The following is a 21,587-nucleotide window of genomic DNA, read 5'->3' as shown; positions in this document are numbered from 1 at the left end:
ACATCCAAAATTGGTTTTATTGTGTGCCTTGTTTCACCTTTTATTGTTTGAGTCGCTTTCAATTACAGCAGAAATATTTTCAACTGATTAATTATGACCTTCTAACATCAATATCGCTTTTCCTCTCTTCAAATTCTTCGCAATTTAGTTATAACTTATATTATGGCACTTTAAATGTAGTTAACAACTTGAGACCATAAAATGAATTACCCATTATAATAAAAAACTGTTTGAACCAGGATTTTTGCCAAAGGCATTTTTGTTTAAAGAGGACAATATATAGGTCTCAAAATAATAGCTTCAACTTTATTTTAAAGTTGTGCACTTGGGCGTAATTGATTTTTTCTTGTGACAAATAGGAACTCAATGAAAAGTTTTGCATTCGTAAGAACTTTTGAGCACAACATTTTAATCAAACGTTACATAACGATTGAAGATAAGTCGAAAAAAGTCTAAAAGAAACGTCTTCAAAACGTGAAATTATGCGACGAGTAAAATTTAAATGCAATAATTAAATACATATCGTCTAATTCGTAGTCTTCAATTACCAGCCAAAAAGAAGGTATGCAACACGTTCAGTTACTACGAACGTCGGGAAATCGATATAATATTGGAATGAACACTTACAATTCTTTGAAGTTAGGAAATAAAGGACTTAATTCAGAAACTGGTCAAACAGACTTAATGAACTTAAGACATTGATATCAAAACAAAAATGTATGCATTTTTCTGTTTTTTTGCCTTAAGACGAATTTAATTCTATAATTAGCAATTGTTCTGGATTCGAGTTGTAAGTATTAAAGGAAAGGGACAGCAAAAGTCTTAAACACCAAATTAAAAAAAATAGAAAAAATAATTTCAATCAAGTGGCGTTCAAGCACGGCCGTAGTACAATTGGCTCAATACTTCACATTGAAAATTTGTCTCTATAGCGATTTCGTCAAAATATCACATCTCAATGCTATCCATTGATTTTGTAAAAGCATCCATGTTGTGTTGAACAAACTAGCTAAATTGAAAATCAGGTCAAAGATATTCAATGTCGTAAGAACCTTCTTAACGAAACGTCAGTTTAGAGTTAAGGTAAACAACAGCTTTTCAAACATCTACAACCTGAATGATGGTATACCGCATGGATAGGCTCTATCTGTTATTATCTATATTATAGCCTACAGTAACATAAGTGAAATAATTTTGCAGTCCAAGAACATTGATAACTACATTCTTCCTTTTTATTACCAAAAAATAGTTTGAACCATACAAATTCATTGATCAATGTTACAAAAGCCAACAAATAATATTATCAAAATAATATTATCAAAAATTAATTACGAACGTGTTATATATAACAAATGTGCAAATACTATATCCATCCTGTTCAATCAGCATATCACTCCGCAATCAGAGCCAGCTTCAAAGCTTTTAAGACGAGTTCTATTACAAATATCTTAGAAAAATGTCATAGAAAGAAAAAAAAGTCCCTACATCAAGACTTGTAGGAAAAATACTTGCATTTTTTGTCTCTCCAATTCTTTTGGACTTTACGAAAATTCTAAAACGCTTAGTGATACCAACAAAATATCATCAGCCCTCTACATAACTTTAATGCTTGCGAGACAAATCGGAATTGAACCAAAAATTAAACAAAAAAGATGTCGAGTGTAACCTTCCTTGGCTATTCACGAATGAATCCATCAACATTGCACTTTAAAAAAGATTCAACTCCGAAAGAGAGAGATATCTTCAGCATTTTCAGGAATTAATGAATCCTTTCATCAGCAATAATTGGAACCTTTTTAATGATGGTTCTAAGTGTGAAGAAGGTACCTTTTCATAATCGTTGACTCAAACAACAATCTAATTCCTTCAGAAAAGCTACCGACATTTTTCTCTGTATTCTCAGCCAAAGCCTTAACAGTTTTTAAAGCCACGCAATTTCCTTGCAAATTGTAAAAAAAACAGTGATATGCACTAACAGTCTTTCAACTTTAGCCGCCATCGCAATAAAGATTTTTTGGGTGTTAGGACAAATCGGTGTAAGAAGCAATGAACACGCAGACAATGAAGCCATCATAACCGCTAGGAGCAGCAACTTAACAATATCAAAATAACAACCTACTAAAAACGATATTGTAAAATTGAATTATTATCACTACTATTCTTCCATCAACTAAAATCGCAGTCCAATTATCTATCCCAGCTCTACGCCTGCAATAATAAACAAATGCTTCATAAGATCGAGGATTTTACACACACAGCTCATACAGAGTCACCCACTTAATAGAGACTCTTCACCTATTTCCAACCTATGCCAACTCAATATCCAGCTCACCATCAACCATTTAACTACAGACTGCCCGAAAATCAATGTTATTTTTAATCAAATCGTAAGCGCCAAAGAAATTTTATCGTTACCGACACGTTAAAAGCTTACTTCTGGTCCTTGAAAAAACTTGTACCCATAGTCAATATTATAAGTTATTAATTATGTTTAAGTTAAGACATGAGAACAGCCTTCAGGGCTCTTTGTGGTACTAACAAATTTTAGAAATAAAGTTGTGTTTTTTATTGAAAACGTCGCATACGATAAAATGGCGTGAAGGGCTTGATATTTATGTACATACGAGTACATCAGAGTATTTAACCCTGATTTATTAAAAACCTCTACGAGGGCGGTCAGACCCATTACTCTTACTTACTCCGACCACCCACCTGACAGCTAAAAGAGGTGGTGAAGTGAGGAAAAAGTGCACAAATCTCAGATTTCATGATCTATTTGAGACTTGAGTTGAGATTTAAAAATCAGAATCTCGGCTTTTATAAAAATTTACACATAGGTGACAATTCACATACGCACTTTCAAACAACCTTCTCTGTTCGACATTTGTCTGACTATTTGTTATTATTTTATTTTAAAAAAGTTAAGTTTATATGAATATATCTCGTAAACAATTACAAAATTAAATTTCAGCTATTATTTGCCAGGAAAAATCTGAGATTACAAAAATTTCAAAAACTTAGAAAACGACGAAAGTCAAATATTATATAAGTTTTTCTGACCACATAATTAAAAACAATGATGCAGAAAGCTTAATTTTTGATTTAAAAAACAATTTTTGTAATTTTCTTATTTTAAACAAATGGTGCAAGAAAGTAGAAAGAACATAATTTGTATATAATTTTGTAAATTTAAGTAAAGTTAAGTTGAGTACCCCGGTTGTAGAAATTCAACTTCAAATGTCTTCCACATTTCACATACGAATTTCAATTTCTATCTTTCGACCCTGCATTTATGTAAATGTTTCACCAAGAAGAACTTCTATTTCATGAACGACAACTGACCAAATCTACGAACGTACCCCAATGTATCAAAAACAAAAAATACAGATGGATGTACAAATGAAAAATACAAAAATATGTAGGATCACGAAAAAAAACCTGGACAAAGTAGGAGACTCCGTTCTTGGTAGACTTCTACTTTTGTTTTGATTTATTATCTGACAGTTTGCCAGGTCTACCAACTTAAAAAATGAAACAAAACAGCTGTGGATGGGGAACTGCGTATACGTTTTTTTGGGAAATCGGATTTGGCTGCAGATAGCGATGCCAAAAAAGCACGCCAGTTAACATTCTTAATAACTTTTAAATCTCGAAACCAAATGATGAATAGTAAAACCTCATCGTTGCTTATTTTGGATCTTCAAAGGCGTATTAAATATTAAAATATTTGGGAACAATTTTTATTAATTATAATCCTTATTCTTGATAAAACAATTTTACTTAATTCAGCTACAAATTAAAAACATATCTCTGTTTACATTTTTACTATCTGTTTCCTTCAACATCAATGGATGTAGTTTTTAGTTTAATAAATTTCGTTTAATTCTTCTTTAGACTTCACGTTTTATATTTTTCTTCACCGTCAATAAAAATTATCACTAATAGAAAACTCAATTGAAAATACCGTACTACATCTTCTAAAAAGAATCAATTTTAGATTTGTATTTTCTTCCTCGTAAACAACATCTATAAAACAAAATGAAAAAAAAGTACAAATCCTTATCGAGACCATTTATTTCCGACAAGAAACAAGGAAGTCTCTTTATTTTTCTCAAGGTATAATAGAATTTCTTATTTATCGTATTTTTATTTTTAATTTTTTTTTTACAATCTCTCAAAAATAGTCTCAAGAGAAAGGAAAGGAAGCTCAAGCACCTGGTGTCGGATCTGTGTGTGATGACGTTGAGTTATGTGAGAGTAAAGAAATTCAAATTTTAAATGTGAATATTAAACAATTGCTTGTCGTCAGTCCTTCATTCGCTTCTCCACTTTTCCAGAGCTAATGTTGTGCATTGAACCAGGAAATATTATCATGTCCTATACACGACATTATCCTTAATATTATATCTGCTCAAGGAAGGAAGTAGGTTTTGAGAAACAACACAAATAACGGAAAGAACTATTATAGTTATGCAAGTAAGTGCAATTCTTTGCAAAGCTGAAATTATGCACGCTTAATTTGAATGCATTCAAAGGAGCAATAAAGAATTATGAAAAGAGTTTTTTGTAAGGAACCTTAACCTACCTACCTAAGTCCTTTTCTAAGTAAGGTTATTTTGTTTGAGTATCCTTGTACTCATGTAAAACAAGAACAGAGAATTAAATGTAAAAATAAGTTGCAACCACTTTTATGAGGATATTTTTGATATGATGAATGAATTAATGTAAAATGTAAAATGTACACAACAAATATTATATAAAAGCTTACCGAGACCTGAGTTGCTGTGTAGGAGTTGTTCCGTGGCCGGTTGCTGTAAAATGTTGTTGTCCATTTGCGCTTAACTTGGGCAATAACTTCACCATTGAAAAAGCAGAAGAATGTTGCAACACAAAATCCCTGAAAAAATAAAAAAAGTGTTATAGAATTCTGAGTCAAAGAAAGAAAGAAAAAAAGGACGAAAGCTTTTTGATGGTGATGTTGATGTCCTTCGTAATTATAAAGTTGGAAAATAAGTAAGGAGGTATTAATAATGAAATCAAATTAAAAAGCAAAATAATTAATAACACTTAAAATAGATTCAATTTCAGAACTTTGTTGTTTTGGAAGTTATTTTTGCATTATGTAAGGCAGAGTGTCCAATTTAGTATCAAAAGACCTTTTTTAATATGTTTTGAATATTTAAATCAAGTGCAAAATTGGCTTGAATACTTGAGACAAAAAGAGAAACAAATCTTAAAGTCACAAAATAAATAGCCTGAAATATTAATAAGCCAAGAATACAAAACAATAAAATGTCTCAAGAGCAAATAAAAATTGTAGACACATTTATAATATTTTGCGATTTTTTTTTTTGTGTGAGAGTACAGCCCTAAGAAGACTTAAGAGGATATGAAAGGGCTTCCCTTAATGAAATTTGAATATTTAATGTTTAAAATTGTGTTTCTTCACATGTACATTGAACATAAGAATTCAACTCCTGAATTTCTCGAAAGTGTGTTGGGGTTATTAAACAAAATGTTTACAGGAGAGAAATTTCAAAATCCTTCAATACCGTAACAGGTGTTCCATAAGGCTGTATGTTGAGTCCGCTGATGTTCGCTCTTTTTATCAATGACATTGAAAATAAATTACCGTGAGGTGTCTTATCTTTGATTTTCGATTTATCTTTTGAAGGTTTTGCTCTATGCTGATGACTTGGTGGTGTTCTCTGATAACCAAGTGACATTGCAGCTTTCGATAAATAAACTCAAACAATATTGCTATTCGTGGGATCTCAAAATCATCACTTCTAATTCTAAAATTATGATTTTCAAACCCCAGAACTGTTCAGATAATAATGTAAATTGGACATTGGACTGTACCACTATTGAAGTTGTCAGCGAGTATAAATATCTTAGTTTTACTATCACTCATAATTTGAATACCAAAAATCATATTAAAAATAAACTGGTACTAGCCAAATCAGCTATGAACTCGATGTGGTCACTTTTTTTTTCAAGAAGCTTCGTGGACCCTACATAGAAATTTAAGGTCTCAGAGGCTACAGTGAACAGTTGCTTTTGTTATGGAAGTGTATGGATACCAATTTCTAGAGGATATGGAAGATATTCAAAAGAATCTTCCGGCTGCCGCGTAGCACGCCTAATTACGCCATATATGTTGAGTCCGGGTTTCCGATAATATATGTTAGAAATTTAAAGGCCAACACAGTCAAACAAATCCTTTTTATATCACTCCATTGTGGATATTCCCCTTTTAGAAATTGGCATGCTCTTGCCACAGCTCATAATTTAGCAATGAATCTAAATGCAAACAACGAAGAAGAATAAAGAAATATCTTTTACAACTGTATTTCGATAGTTGATAAGGAAATGTACAAAACTTATGTCGAAAGGGCTAGGGAATCACTTTCTAGAGCAACCTATAGCCGTCTTAATTTGACTTTGGTTGTTAATAATTATTTCTGTGAGGATCTTTCTGCTTTTGATATAAGTTTAATATTCAAAATACGGACAGAAACTCTTGAGCTCAACTACAGGCCACATAGAACGGACTTAGATGCAATTTGTTCACTCTGCAACTCAAACCAAAACGATGATGTTTACCATTTTTTAGCAACTTGTCCTATTTTACAAGAAATCCGTAAATTTAATTTTGATAAAAGCTTTTTACGTCGGAAGAATGTTTACGTGTTTTAAACGGGGAGTATAAATAAATAATAACAGAAATTCTTATTTGAGTCTGTTTTGAAGTATCTTTTTAAATAAATAAAAAAAAGTTTTGTTTTAGCTAAACTAAAAGCCCCAATATTCAATAACTTGAACTTCTTTGAGTTCGCCTTTTTTCCGTTTTAACTAAACTAAACGTCCATATTCTCTAAAACCTTTCAACTTCTTCGCCATCTTCGGTTTCTTAGTTAAAAAAAATTAAACTTAAATATTTTGAGCAATCACTTAAAGTACTTAATTGTTTTCTTTTTTCATTGTAACACATATTTGTTGTTAACTATTCTTTTTCTTCTTAAAAATTACTTTGCCATTAAAAAAAAAAAACAATATTTAAAAAATTGATCACATTTTGTTGTATGTGATCACATTTTTGTTAAATTAATTATATAATGTGTTCTTTATTTTATATTTCATAATTGTATACTTTTTTTCTCAATGTAAACGTCTGGATAATATTCGGTACACGGCTCTAATGCCATGCTTGAACGTTTGTTTTCTATTGTAAATTATTATGTATTGTTTTTAATGAATAGATTTATCTATCTATCTTTTATCTACATGTACATTACATTTCTTTGAATTTCTTTCAAGTTCATATCAGTTCTGTATGACGTCATAATGGGTCAATAAGCATTTTGGTTATTAAGGTATTTGAGGAGAGTAGTTCGAAACACAGTTTTTCAGAATTCTGTATGATACTGTGTGACTCTATTTGATCATATGTCTCAAATTCTGTTAACTGTTAACTTAGAACACTGTAAGCCAAAAAAAAAGTCACTTAAAACTTGAAAACTACTAGACAGTTTTGGAAATACAAAAATGCATGTTTCTTCAAATAATATTAATATATTTTACTGTCTTAAAATGTTTTGGTAGGTAGTGTTACTGACAAATTATTTCATATTCTTAAACATTTAACTCTCAAAATGCTTTAGATTGTTTTGAAATACTAATTTCTGACCAACCAGAAATTTAACACATAATTTTGACCCACAGAATTTTGACCAAACTGAATTTTTATCACACCAAATGCTGTATTATAAAATTTTGATTTGATTAACAGTGTTTTGAAATACAAATTTTTGAAAAGTAAAATTAGAGAGATGTCTGTGCGTGCATGTGTACGTACGTTCATACGCCCATACGTCCGTACGTTCAGGAATTTTATATATAAATGTTGTCAACAGATAATAATGCAAAAACGACTTTCAAAAAAATTGAGTGGGTGGTTTATTTACCATATCAATTTAAAAAAAAGTTGAAAGATTTGTTTAACTCTAAATATCTCATGAACCAATAACGCTAGAGACTTGAAATACATTTTATATTGTAGCGTGATACCAAACAAGTATATTTAAAAAAATCTAAATAACGTTTTTTATAAATAAAAAAAAAATAAATCACTTCAAAAATATTTTACGAACAATGAACAATGTTCAATGAAGAATAACTTTTTCAAAATTTGATAAAATTTTGATTAAAATCGAATCGAGGGTTTTTTAACAAAAAATAAAACTTAAACGTTGAATTAAATTGCTAAAAGTTGTTAAAATTTTATTTTCTACTCATGTATCTTTTTAAAAATTTGAGATATTGGCTTCAAATTAATTTTATTTTACGAAAAATATTATTTTCAACATTCGGTAAGATTTGGATAAAATTCGAATAGACAGTTTTTAACAAACAATAAAAACTTAAACAAAAATTACTTAAAGTTGTTAAAAATTTGTTTTCTACTTTTTCAAATTAATTTCATTTTATGACAAAAAAAATTGTATTCAGTATTCAAAAAATAAAATCCTAAACAAAAATTTAAAAAGGTGGTAAAAATTGATTTTCGACTCAAAACTTTTCAAAACTTTGAGATATGGGCTTCAAACTAATTTTATTTTATAAGAAATATTGTTGTCAACATTCGTTAAAATTTTGAGAAAAATTCAATTGACGGCAAAAAATAAAAAAGATTTTAAAATAAAATTTTGTTATTCAGTTATTTTTTCTCTTAAAACCATTTTTCATAAAAAAATAAAATGTACAAAAAATAGTCCGAGAATTTGGTACAGATCGATGTTCGGTTTTCAATATTTCATGAACAATAGAAAATATTGAATTCAAATTAATTTCATTCATCCAATTTATATTTTTGTATACAAGAAATACAAACATTTAAGAAATGCTGTAAAAATTAGTATTAGTTTTGGCAGAAAAAACATAGATTTTGAAATTTAACTATGTATGGAGCAGTCACATGGAACCCACCAACTTGGTCACATTATAGGATTTAAGAAAGGTGCTTGGTTGGGTGTATTTAAATTCTTTTTCCTTTATAAAATCTGGGTTTTACTGTTTATTCGCCCTAATTCTGTGAAGAAACCAAACTATTAAAATTGAAATAAAATCAATCTGACATTCTTCATGTTCATGTTCATGTTGTCACATTCAAATAAAATAAAGTCTTACATACGTGAAAAGCTTGAAACTTCCATTTTTGGGCTGGTGCTCCTGCAACTTACTTAAGCTTCTGGGATAGTATTGAACGTAGAGCATTTAAATTGATAGATGATAATATCATCATAAGTTCATTTACTTCGCTTGAACATCGTCGTAAGGTCTCTTGTCTGACCCTTTTTTACCGTTTTTTTTACGGCTTATGCTCTAGTAAATTAGCCAGTTGCATTCCTCCCCTTAAACAGTTCAACCTAATACTCGCGCTTCTAGGAATGCTCATCAGTATACCCTCGAGCCCAACTTCGGTCGTATTGTCAAATACAGAGATTCGTTCTTAAGCCGTACTACGCGAATGTGGAATGCCTTACAACACTCTGTCTTTCCTAGTCATTGCAATATTCAGGAATTCAAAACCAATGTGCACCGACATCTCATTTTAAACCCTCTCTCCTCTTCCTAGTGCTCACACTGTGCCTCTGCATAATAAGGGTAGGACTATCCTCTTGAGTGCTGTTTATTATAAAAAAAAGTCACACATTTTTGGCTTATTTAATCATAAAATAACTCTCTAAATTTAAAATAAAATAAGTCCCCAAAAATGCTTGAATTAAATTCCATACAGTTTGGTGGGGTGTTATTTCTTCGTAAACTATTTTACGGAGCCTTAAATGGAGCAAGTTATTAAGATATATAACCAAAGAAGCTAAAAAGCCAAAAGCCAAAATAAAAGTTATTTTTCATCGAGTTCTTGCCAAAACATAGTTGCATGGAAAATCGAACATACAAATTTATGTTTTTTTAATCGATTTATTGACACAATACCTGCAAGAAGACAAAACTTTTGTTTCCAACTTTGGAAAATTTCCAATAATAATTTGCACTTAAACAAATAATTGTCGGTGTTATTTTTTGAAAACAATAATTTTGTTGTATGTATTATTTGTGTTATGTTTCACAATGTTGTTATGTTTGATTCGCTCTTAAGAGGATTATGCTGTTCGAACCAAGCATAGAAATTATTAGGTACGTACAAATATTTACAACTTCAGTCTGAAAATGCAGTTTTAATAAATTTCAGTAATCCTAATCCTAGTAATCCAAAATTGTTTCCTTAAACAAGCTCAGCAAATTTGTGTTTTTTCAGTAAATTTGAAAAATATACTAGATTCTTAAAAGTTACGGTTTCGTAAATGACAACAAATTCTAGAATTTTGAGCTTATAATCAAGGAATTCATACGACAGGTTTTCAGATTAAAATAAAACAAGACACATTTTTAAAATTCACTATGATTTGAGAATTATTTATTAGTTATGTGTCTTAATGGGAACTCTTACGAGTTTTTAAAAAACATTAGTTTTTAATTTAATTTAAAAATAGTTTATAAACCGCTTTTGAATTTTTCAGGTCTGCGTTTTTTCAGTTCTACTTTGAAAAGGTAAGCCTAAACGATAAACGAGACTTTTTCGAAATCAATATTGAAGAAGAGTTTTTAGATTTGGTAAGTCATCACACATTTCATTGGAAACAATAAACAAGGCCATTAAATAACATTGTCTTATAAAAACTGATATGATTTTGTTTAAATTTAAAAAAGTAATCAGCTAGGTTCTAAAAAATCGGGAGAAGTTAAACCTAAATCTAAATTTAAAATGGAGTGAACAATTGTTTTCAGGGTTCTACCTCTCCATTAATTTCATAACTTGGAATACTTTTCGAAATTACAGTTTAGCTGATTAACATATTTGTTTAATATTTTATGTTTCTATTTGTTCTAATTCAAGGGAGTTCGAAATGTCTGTTGAAAATTCTGCATAAGTCGCTACGGACCTAATCACAGTTGAAGTATTGTCTTGGATGGAACATTGTGCTAAAAAATAGTTTAAAATGTTTTATGTGTTTCCTTACACATAAAATAGAAGATAGTTTAAAATGTTTTATGTGTTTCCTTACACATAAAATAGAAGATACAACTTTCCACAAACCAAGTGTATTTTATTAATTAAGCTTCATTTTCTATAATTCTAATTAATTCTGTTAAAATAAATTCGTCATATCGTATTGAAATCTCTTGAAAATAACAAAAATCAAAATGTAGAACACTGAAATTCAGTGCGTTTTAATTTCGAAAAAAGTGAAATTTAGATTTCAATTTCATTTCGAGTGGTGAAAGTGAAAAGTGGAACCTAGCCAAAAATCCCGAAAACCCCATATAAAAAGAGTGATTTTGAAGCCTCCGTCGTACTTAGGCTAACAAATATCTTCGGCAAAATAAAATTGTATTGTAAGTTACAAAGCCTGTTTAGAAGATTTATTCTGAAAAATTGTAAAACTAAATTTTGAAAATTGGATTGAATTCTAAATGACTAAATTGAAAAATAAAAAAAGCTTTTGATTGTTTTAGTTAAAATAAATATTTTGGGTTTTTAGGGGATTTGTTTAGACTGAAACGTCCCATAGTCAAGTAAAGAGGGACCCAAAGTTCAATATACTTGTAATATTCGTATATCGTTTGTCCTAAAATAAAATGAAAAATGTTCTTAAACTAAAAACTTAAAAGCACTGTAAAGGATTTTATGGGCGTATTTATAACTCTGAGACCCAACTAAAAAATTGTCTAAGTTTATCTTTGGGGAAATAATTTTAAAGAAAATAACAGACTCGTAAATGTTATCAAAGTCAAAAAAGGCGAGTTATTCTTACTTAGGTCAAATACATTAAGTTAGTGTTTTATTTTTACCACCATGTTCCTTACTTCAATCTGCCATATCAATTTCAGTTAATAACCTAAGCTTTTATGACTTATAAATATGCAAAAACATATAAAAAACACACAATTTTTAACAACTAATATAAGATGTTCTAAACATCTCTTTATTTTTTGATGAGTTTTAAAGGAACCCTTTGATAATAAAAAATACAAATACGCAAACATTTTCTTCGCCAAAGTAACTTAAGTGCAATAAAAATGTGTCTGGAACATTTCATTTTACATTCTTCCCTAAGAATTGAAGAATAAATTCAACTCAGCACCATTCTAAAAGTCAATCTCCTTAAACTTCAAGATAAAACAAAATTCAATATAAATTTCATATTCTAATTCTTATTGCTTCTATATTTGAAAATAACAAGAATCCTTATTGTTATTATATTTTTTATTTAATATTATTTCACTGTGACCACAAAGAATTCCACTTCAGAAAAATAGAAAATATATGTAACCAAAATGATATGCAAATTTTGTGTGTCTCCGTTTTGTTGCCAACATTTTAAAAGCGGCCACTTAACGTTACCATAGAATCTTTTGAAAAATTACTTTTTGTTTACTTTAAATTTAACTTGAATTGAAAATTTTGCCCATTCAAGGATGTTTAATATATTCTGGTGCCTGCCAATATATTAAAAGCCATTTTATTTTTCTCGAAAAAAGAAAACCGAAAAACACATCGAAGTCGTTTATTGGATGATATTTAAGGTTATTGCCTTAACAGCAAATAAAATGAATTGGGAGTAAAATTGAATTTAAAATTTAAATTTTCATTCAATCAGCTTTCATCAATATCTGGGTATCTTGAGATAATTTTATTTACATTTCATTATTCACTTACAAAATTCAATTTTTATTTAATTATTTATAATTTTCATTTGAAGCATATTTTGAGGCGAAAATAAAGCACAAGGCATGGTTGAATAGGACTGCTTTTATGGTGCGCTAAGTTTAATATGAGGTCCTCCAATAAGAGGTTTCATTTTGAACAGCTCACTATTTGGGTAGCTGTTACTTTTAATGTTGGTATCTTTATGATTTGGAAAGTTTAAACTATTGTATTAATAAAGATAGAACGATAAACGATTCAAAAATTCATTCAAATAGCTGAAATTCACTTAGAAAATGCTAAACATTTTTTTCTGAACGTATTATTCTCGAAAAGGTGATAACAATAATTGAACATAGAGGACTTTTGACTTGACACCTTGAGAATTTTTTCTTTGAGATCACCTTAAAAAGGGTTGCCTTACAATTGATCCACAAGACCTTAATGTTAGAATTCTTTAAGTTATGTGTAAATCGGTTTTGGAAAAACCAATATTTTGCTGACATCATTTTTCATTACTAATGACTTACCTTTCTCTGTACAATGAACTAAATATTAAATGATGTCTTTAAAAAAACAAGGCTAGTTAAACATTAAAAAAAACCGATCAGCAAATTCAATTTGGATTTAGGAATTAACATTCCACGATAGGGACTTAAAGAACAACAAGTATTCTAGACTTTATTCCAAGATGTTTAAGAGGTTTAGCACTTTGGACTTTTTAAGTACTAACTTCATTTTGACCTTCTGAGGCAACGCTTCGAAATATCAGACTTCAACGTTACAAACCAACTTTTTAGAGTACCATAAACAATGTTTCAATTTCTATATAGAAAAATAGTGCCGTAATCCAAAAACTTAAAATGGTTTTGAACGCATGACTGATGTGGAAAGAGCACATTAAATAGTAATTGAAAATTTTGTTGGTTACTAGGAAAGATATCAGACAAAAGCAAAGAACGTCTTAAATGTTTGAAATAATGTTCGGAAATCAAGAAGGATCAGGACTCACGAGCTGATGGTCTAAAAGCCATATTGGAAAACACTAAAAAGGAAAAATTCCCTTAATGTGAATTTTAAGTTGGTCTCGATCTTGGTTAAAACAGTTACTTGGAGCTGATTATATCCCGGTGTCTTTCCAATCATATAGAAACAAAAATAAAACCTTTTTGAGAATTGAATCAAGTGTTCTTATCGTATTCCTTACCATTTCTGAAGAGTGTTAGAAATTAATAGAAAAAATATTGGACAAACTTTAAAATTTTTTAATGAACTGGTTTTGTCATTTTATCATCACCATCGACAACCTAGATTCGGTCATGGCCTCATACAACATGTGCCTCCATTTATTCAAATCTCCAATGCAATCCAGTTAGTACCCGTAGCATGATGGTTAGTGCGTTGGACTGTCATGCAAGAGGTCTTGGGTTCAATCCCTGCCTGTGCCACCATAATTTAAAAAAATAATTTTCGCGGGTACTGCCTCTTGCGAGGAATTGACAATTCCTTCAAGAGTAATTCTTGTCATGAAAAAGTGCTTCTTTCTCAAACTAGCCGTTCGGATTCGGCCTTAAATTGTAGGTCCCTTCCATTCCTGACAACAGTACTCGCACACAGGAATGGTTGAGAGTTGTAAGTCACTAGGCCCTGGTTCACAATGGACTGTTGCGCCACCCCATTTGATTTGATTTTGAATGCAATCCAGTTGCTCGTACCCCAAGACTTCGGGTGTCATGGTGAGAGACATCTCAAGAGCTGATGATCTAAAAATGTGAATTTTAAGTTGGTCTCTATCCTAACAACGCTGTCTCCTACCATAAAATGCACTACAAAAGACTTTTCGATATGGTTCCCCTTTGTACATACGAGCTAGGTGTCCAGTGAACCAAAGTCTACCACGCTTAATTTTTTTCACAAAATCGGTTTCGAGGTAGATTGCACACAGTTCTTGCTTGTAGCGTCTCGAAAATTGTCTTTACTCACATAAGGGGCCAACAAATTTTCATAAGACCTTCCTCTCGAACGTGTCTTTAATTAAGCATCCAGGTCTTGGATCCATATGTGGGTACTTACAAAACAATCGTCTTGTACAACAGCAGCTTTCAAATCATGGTAAGATTTATGGATTTACAAAGCCTTTGACATACTGAGGTAGGCTCTGTCGTCTTTGAGTAACACCCAGCGTATTTTTTCTTCTATGTTTTTATTGGTTACTACTATTGACTGAAGGTATTTGAAGGATTGCACTTCTTCTTGATCTTCACGCAGTCGAGCCCCCTCATGGTCATCTCATACTCATTACTAATTAAGTTTATTCCTTATAGCTGACCTGCCTTAAATCTAAAAATGTGATATCCTGTAGGAATATTTACCAAAAATAGTTCTAACACAATACGGAAATTGGGAAAAACAAAAGCTGCCTTAATAAACTTAAATTATTGGTTGTTTATGTTTTTTAAGTCTTGAATCCAATGAGAATACCTATGCCAAGAAAAACCTCAAAGCAGATCATTTTCTTTTTCACTTAAATTGTTAAGCCAGTTTTGATTAAAATCTAGGGTTCAATTTACTATTTTATAAATACCTCCTTTTACTGCTTATAAGAATATTAAGTTCAAATAAACACCTGGACTTATTTTTTCATCAGGTGTTATTTTCTGTTCAAAAACATTACTTCCGGTTTTCGAAAGAAAATGAAAATAATAAGTGTACACTATCCCAATTATCCTTTGGGGAAGGGAAAATAAACAAAAACAGAAACAGAAACACACAAAAACAGAAGGTTGAAGTTAAAAAAATAATATTCCTATCTATTTTTTGAATTACCTGAAATGATGCAGTAAAAGCTGATATTACTTGGTAGGCGTACTCCCAAGGTTGTCCGGGATCTGGTCTAAATGGAGTTAAAATATATTGCAGTCCCAACAGTGGTACCAGGAGGAGTGTTGCTCTGAAAATAAAGACATCGAGGTCAAATAAAATGTACAAATGTAAATTAATGTATAAATACAACATATTATTCTTATACTACAGAAAAAATATGTATATTTAAATTAAGTAGATTGGGAAATGATATTTTAAAATCGTTTTTTTTTTTTTTTTTAATATGTGGGATAAAGGAAATATATTCATTAAACTTGATGTGGGCTTATTTTTCTCAACGATTGATTTATGGTGATATAAAATAATCCTTACGTTATCAAATTAATTACATTTTGGAGTTGTTTTTTTTTTTTTTTGGGAAACAAGTAATAGTAATTATTTTAAAATTTAATTGATAAAATTAATTTGAGTAAGGTTAAAAATTACTAACATTTTGACTTGGAAATCTGAGACTCTTTATTTAATGGCATCAAATGTTACGACTATGAAGTACAAATTTCAAATTTCCGAAACATAAAAACTGAGTATTCAGTTAATTGAAGCTTATTTATTGTAAATTAGTTTTGAAAAAAAAGAAATGCAAAAATTATCAATTAATTTTTATTTTTTCAAAAATGGGACATGTAGTGCTAAAATGACATGGTGGCTACAGGCATAAAAAAGGGATATTGGAAATTGTGACGGTGCAATTAGTTGTAACTTTTTGGTTTAAAATTAGTTGTGGAAAGAAAAAAGGAATCCTTAAATTGTCTTACTTAGATTTCTTTTAAGAAAGGGTATATAGCTATGTATCTTTAATTTATGCCTGAACTCACCATGTCAACTTAGCACTACTAACCCCTTTAAGAAAATAAGTAGACAGAGATTTGGATTTTTTTTCCGGAGAACATATTAAAATTTTACTGAGTTATTAACACAAACAAATATAGATATTGGAGATTTCAAATTTCTCACTGCTTTTTTTCAAGTAAAAACAATTGCTTTAGAATAGTTCTGCGAATCATAGAATAATACATTTCGTTTAATGGCTTGAATTCTAACACTTTTTGAAGAAATGTAGTAGCTATGTAACTTTAAACATAGTTTTATGGTTTCAAACTTCGAGATCATGAAAACATTGAACGAAACAAATCTCGAATGACGTACATTTTGAAAAAAAGATATTTTAATTCAGAATGCAAACGCCCAAATATCTCGAATGAACAAAAATTTTATATTGCAAATTCTTAATTCTTAATTTAAAACCCTCACAACTTTCACCATGCAACCAAACAAATGATACATCAAAAAATAAGAAATTTGTAATCAGGAGTGAATGCGAAAAAGAGCTTGTAAAAGCTTGTAGAGAAGTGTTGTTAAGTGTGGATTTGAATTATCTAGATGTTAATTATGAATTGTGAAAAATTTGTGGGAAAAAGGAGGAAGAGTGAATTATTGTATGTTCCTATTATTCAAAAAATGATAAACAAAAAAAATCAGTGCATAAAGACATTAGAAGTTCTTGTAAGGCAAGGATTGTTTTATTGCCATATGGAACTTGTGAGAAGGCCAACAATTATGTGGATCATAGCCTTAAAAACGATGAGGGTTAGGGTTCTTACAATGAACTGAATGCTTTAAATAAAATTTAAGACGATTGCGTGGATGCAGTAGGAACTCTTGGTGCGGAAGTAAATGCTCTAAGCACAAAAAAAGTTGCAATACTTGTATTAAGTAAGAACTTTTGAGTACTTCCAGAACATGAAAATTCGTTTATTTTAATTCTGTGATTTATTATATATAGTGTATAAATTTTCTTTAAAAAAGATTTCAAGAAGAAACCCTGAATTCATCGATGTCAAAGATAAGAAGGGGTCCGCAGTATATTGTAAATAAAGCGTTTGTCACATCTCCAACAAGTCCGCTGCAAATAATTGAGGCTTTTCAATTGGAATCGGTTTGGAACAATTTTGGAGTCTTAAAGGACGAGGCAAATCCAATGCTATTTTATATATCATATATAGTTGAGGACGGGCTGTTCACATTTTGTTTGTTTTCATCGTATAAAACAATAAAACTTATTAAAGTGAACGTTCCAACCAACAGAACCATTTAAAATTGTTTCGCAAGGGTGTTTCGAACAATTGTTGGTTATTTATATAAAATATTTTGACGAGGTAAGATTAATCAATTATTTTTAATGCTTTAATTTGAGCATCGTGATGAAAACCATCAGCGAGTAACCGCATAGCTGAAAAAAACGAGCAATTTTGTCAGCTATTCTGATAATAACTGATGGTTTTCAACACGATCCTTGTATTGAAAAGCATCAGTAAGGAACAGTGCGATTTTGTTCAGCTATTCTGTTACTTACTGATGCTTTTCAATAAAAGGATCGTGTTGAAAACCATCAGCGGATTATTACTTGCATATATAATTTTTAACATATTTCAAAATTTGAGCAGCTTTTGATAAGAAATCATATTTTTGATTTAAACCCTTCGAAGTGCTTAACGGATTTTGAACAAGGAATGAGACAAGCCGTTAAAAATGTTTTCCCGCAGGCATAATTAATCAATTGCTGGTAAGAATTTTTCATATATAAGAAAATGATTTATACATAGTAAATTTCAACAATGTTTTCCACAGTTAAAGGCACACCTTGTTTGAATACATCAGAGCTTCAAAACCAGATTCGTGCGCATTTCACATAATAATGGCTCTTCCTCTACTCCCACCAAATATGATTCCAAAGGTATTTCGGGACATATCAAGGATTTTATTGATGGACAAAAGGTATTTTTAAGTTTTAGCGATAAGTCTTGTTTTGTTAATAATTGATGTTTTTATTTTTATTTTATGCGAACGACTTCTGCTGTTGAGGCATACAACGGTATTTTTGGTCGTTTTGCCTTAAAAAATGGAAATTTCTTCAAATTTGTTCCCATGATTAGGGATACAAAGTTTTTCAAAAATGGACAGTTTTCAACTTTAGCAGAAAGTGGTTGTTCAATGGAGGCCAAACGTAAAAAATATAACGTTGAACGAAGTTCCAAAATTGTGGAAGCAACTTCGTTACTTGAGGAGGTAAACTAACCGTTGCTTCCTTCGTTTCAAGGATGGTTTTCGAGAAAATGGTATATGTGTAGAGGTGCTTCCAGAAGTAGATATTTGTATTTCCTGTGAGGAAGACAATAACGAAGAGGATGAAATCCCTGTCGTTGTAAGCACATCCATTGACGAACATATTTGCGTTGTTTGTAAGGATTTGCGAGCAAATATTGTTCTGTTGCCTTGCAAGTATTTGTTTGATGGTTTGGGGTATTATTTCAATTTTAAAAATAAACTTAAATATAAAAAAAAAAAAACAAATTGGGGTCTTATTTCATTAAAAATAAAAAAAGATAAAACAAGCTGTACCTTATTTCATTTATTTTGTTGGCCTTTTTCATATCGATGGGGCCCTATTTCATTGGGGCATAATTTCATTATGAAAAATCACCCCAATTTGGGCTCTTATATCATTTTTTCTTTTGGGGCCTATTTTCCTGGGGACTAATCTCGCGGAGCCAATTATTGTCGCATTTTTCCAACTTTGTTATATTAAGTTGAAATGTGTTATTGGTTGCAATAAACCGCTTTTAGTTGGCGGCAATACATTTCCTTGAAAAACCTGCAGATTGTGTTTGAGCACATAATTTATTTAAGTTTTTACAGAAATAATTAAAATTCTTAACTTACTTCATCATCGTGCTTCATTTGTTTTATTGTTGGTTGTTTTATATAATTTGCAAACAAATTCTTGATCTTGTGGTATATCATTCTTTTTGTAATAACTTACAGGGAAAACGTTATAGGAGTTTTGAGTTGAAAAATGGAAAAAAAGCTTAAAATATTTAAAAATAGGGCAAAATATGGTTAGCCGAAGGCTGAAAGTAAAACGTCTAGGACACATTTTTTTGTTTTCAAAAGAAGTTTTCTGATTTATTGATGTATCAATCATGTGGTTATCATTTCGACTTCAAAATCGAAAAAATGACAATTTTTTCATCGTTCACCCCCGACCACGGCTAAATCTACAAAATTACATCAACGAATTTTGGTTATCACTCCGTTTTCAAAATTTTTTGTCGGTTTTAAGACTAATAACCAAACATATTAATCGACAAGTAAAGGCCTTCCTACTGAAACTTCTTCAGTGCCGAAAATCAATAACAACCAAAGGATAAACTATGAGCGTAGATATTTTTGGAACGAATGTAGTTTTTTTGGAGCCATTTATCAATTTTTAACTACTTATGACAAATTACTCAACGAACTGAAATATAAAGGAAGTTTGTTTCCTATTCAAAATTTGCCGTCGGTTCTTAGAATAATATACAAAAATTTTAATCGTCAAGTTAAGGCCTTTCTTACTGAAACTTTTTTACTGAAACATCTTTGGTGCCGCAAACCAATAACAACACAAGGGCCAACTAAGAGCCTTGATATTTTTGGAACCAGTGTACATACAATAATTCTATAAACTTTTACCTTCAAATTCATGCCAATTTTGAGTATCTCATATTTTAATTTAAAAGGACAGTTTACCAGGCATACGTTCGTTCGCTCTGATTTTTTCATCGCGAACTGTCAGTTTTTACACTTGTGCAATTGTAATGTTTCTAATAAATTCATATTTATCTAGTTAGCAAATATCGGATTGTGTAAGGTTAAATATTTAGAAAATTATTAGCTTGTAAAATGCTAAGACCTTATTGTTTAAAATTTTGCGACATTATTTTAGGGTAATAAAAGAGGATGGGATGTGACCCAGACTGATAACTTCTCTTTCCATCGGTCGATTTGTTTTGCTTAAAAGTTTGTAGGTTTTCATGTTAAGTTTTAAAAGTTGTTAGTTGAATTATTCTTAAAAATTTAATTATAAACAATATTTTTCATATAAAGAAATAGTTTAGTTTGAAAATCTTGTCTTGTTAAATAGATTTTTAGTCGAAAACAAATTGTTACCAATTTTAGTAGCATTTCTTAAATTTTTACAATTTGGATGAATGAAATTTATTTTAGAGATATCAAAAACCGATCATCAATTTTTACCAAACATGCGTACTATTTCTTGTAGATTTTATTTTTAACTTAACATAGGAAGTTATTGTAATGGGTCCTATTTGTCAAATTGAAAATTTTGACATCTCTCGACGTTTCAAGGTCCATAGAGTCGAAATAAAAGATTTTTAGAAAGATGTCTGTGCGTGAGTGTGTACGTACGTCCGTGCAACCGTATGTCCGTACGTCCATACGTTCGCGACGTTTTTTTTTTTCGTCCATAGCTCAAAACCAGAAGAGATATCAACTTCAAATAAATTTTGTTATACAGATAATTTTACAGAAAGATGCAGAAAGAGCTTTCAAAAAAATAGCGCGGGTGGTTTTTTACCATAGCAGTTTGAAAAAAGGTGAACATTTTGGTTAACCCTAAATATTTCATGAACCAAAAACGCTAAAGACTTAAATTAAATTTCATATAATACATTGTAAAGTGATACCAAACAAATATATTTCTTGAAAACAAAAAATCAATTAATGGATTTTTTTTATAAATCAAAAAAACAGAAACAAAAATTTGTCACCTCAAAAATTTTACGAATACAAAATGATTTTATTTACAACGAAGAATAAAGTTTTTAAGATCTGGTAAGATTTTGAGAAAGTTGGAAAAATTGATTTTCAACTCAAATATCTTTTAACAAATTTGAGATTATGGCTTCCAACTAATTTTATCGTATTTGATATAATGTTTTCACAGTTTTAAAAATAAAAATGAAATAAATTTAAAAATAAATATTCGACTCAAATATCTCTTCAAAACTTTGAGATATTGGCTTTAAATTTCTCTTCTCTTTTAAAAAATATTGTTGTCAATATTCAGTAAAATTTTCAGAAAAATCAAATC

The 21,587-nt window shown here is 30.1% G+C and overlaps 1 protein-coding gene across 1 annotated transcript in view; it reads right to left on the bottom strand.

Moving 5' to 3' along the window:
* LOC129950289 (calcitonin gene-related peptide type 1 receptor) overlaps positions 1 to 21,587 on the bottom strand; it is a 148,448-nt gene that overhangs the window by 2,509 nt on the left and 124,352 nt on the right. The window contains 2 exon segments of the mRNA XM_056062183.1: positions 4,769 to 4,897; positions 15,599 to 15,722. Of these exon segments, the coding sequence (XP_055918158.1) occupies positions 4,769 to 4,897; positions 15,599 to 15,722 (253 nt within the window).

Source organism: Eupeodes corollae, chromosome 3, assembly GCF_945859685.1.
Source record: "Eupeodes corollae chromosome 3, idEupCoro1.1, whole genome shotgun sequence".
NCBI classification, from domain to species: domain Eukaryota; kingdom Metazoa; phylum Arthropoda; class Insecta; order Diptera; family Syrphidae; genus Eupeodes; species Eupeodes corollae.
Note: the sequence above shows the minus strand (reverse complement) of the source record. Positions and strands in the feature narration are given on the sequence as shown.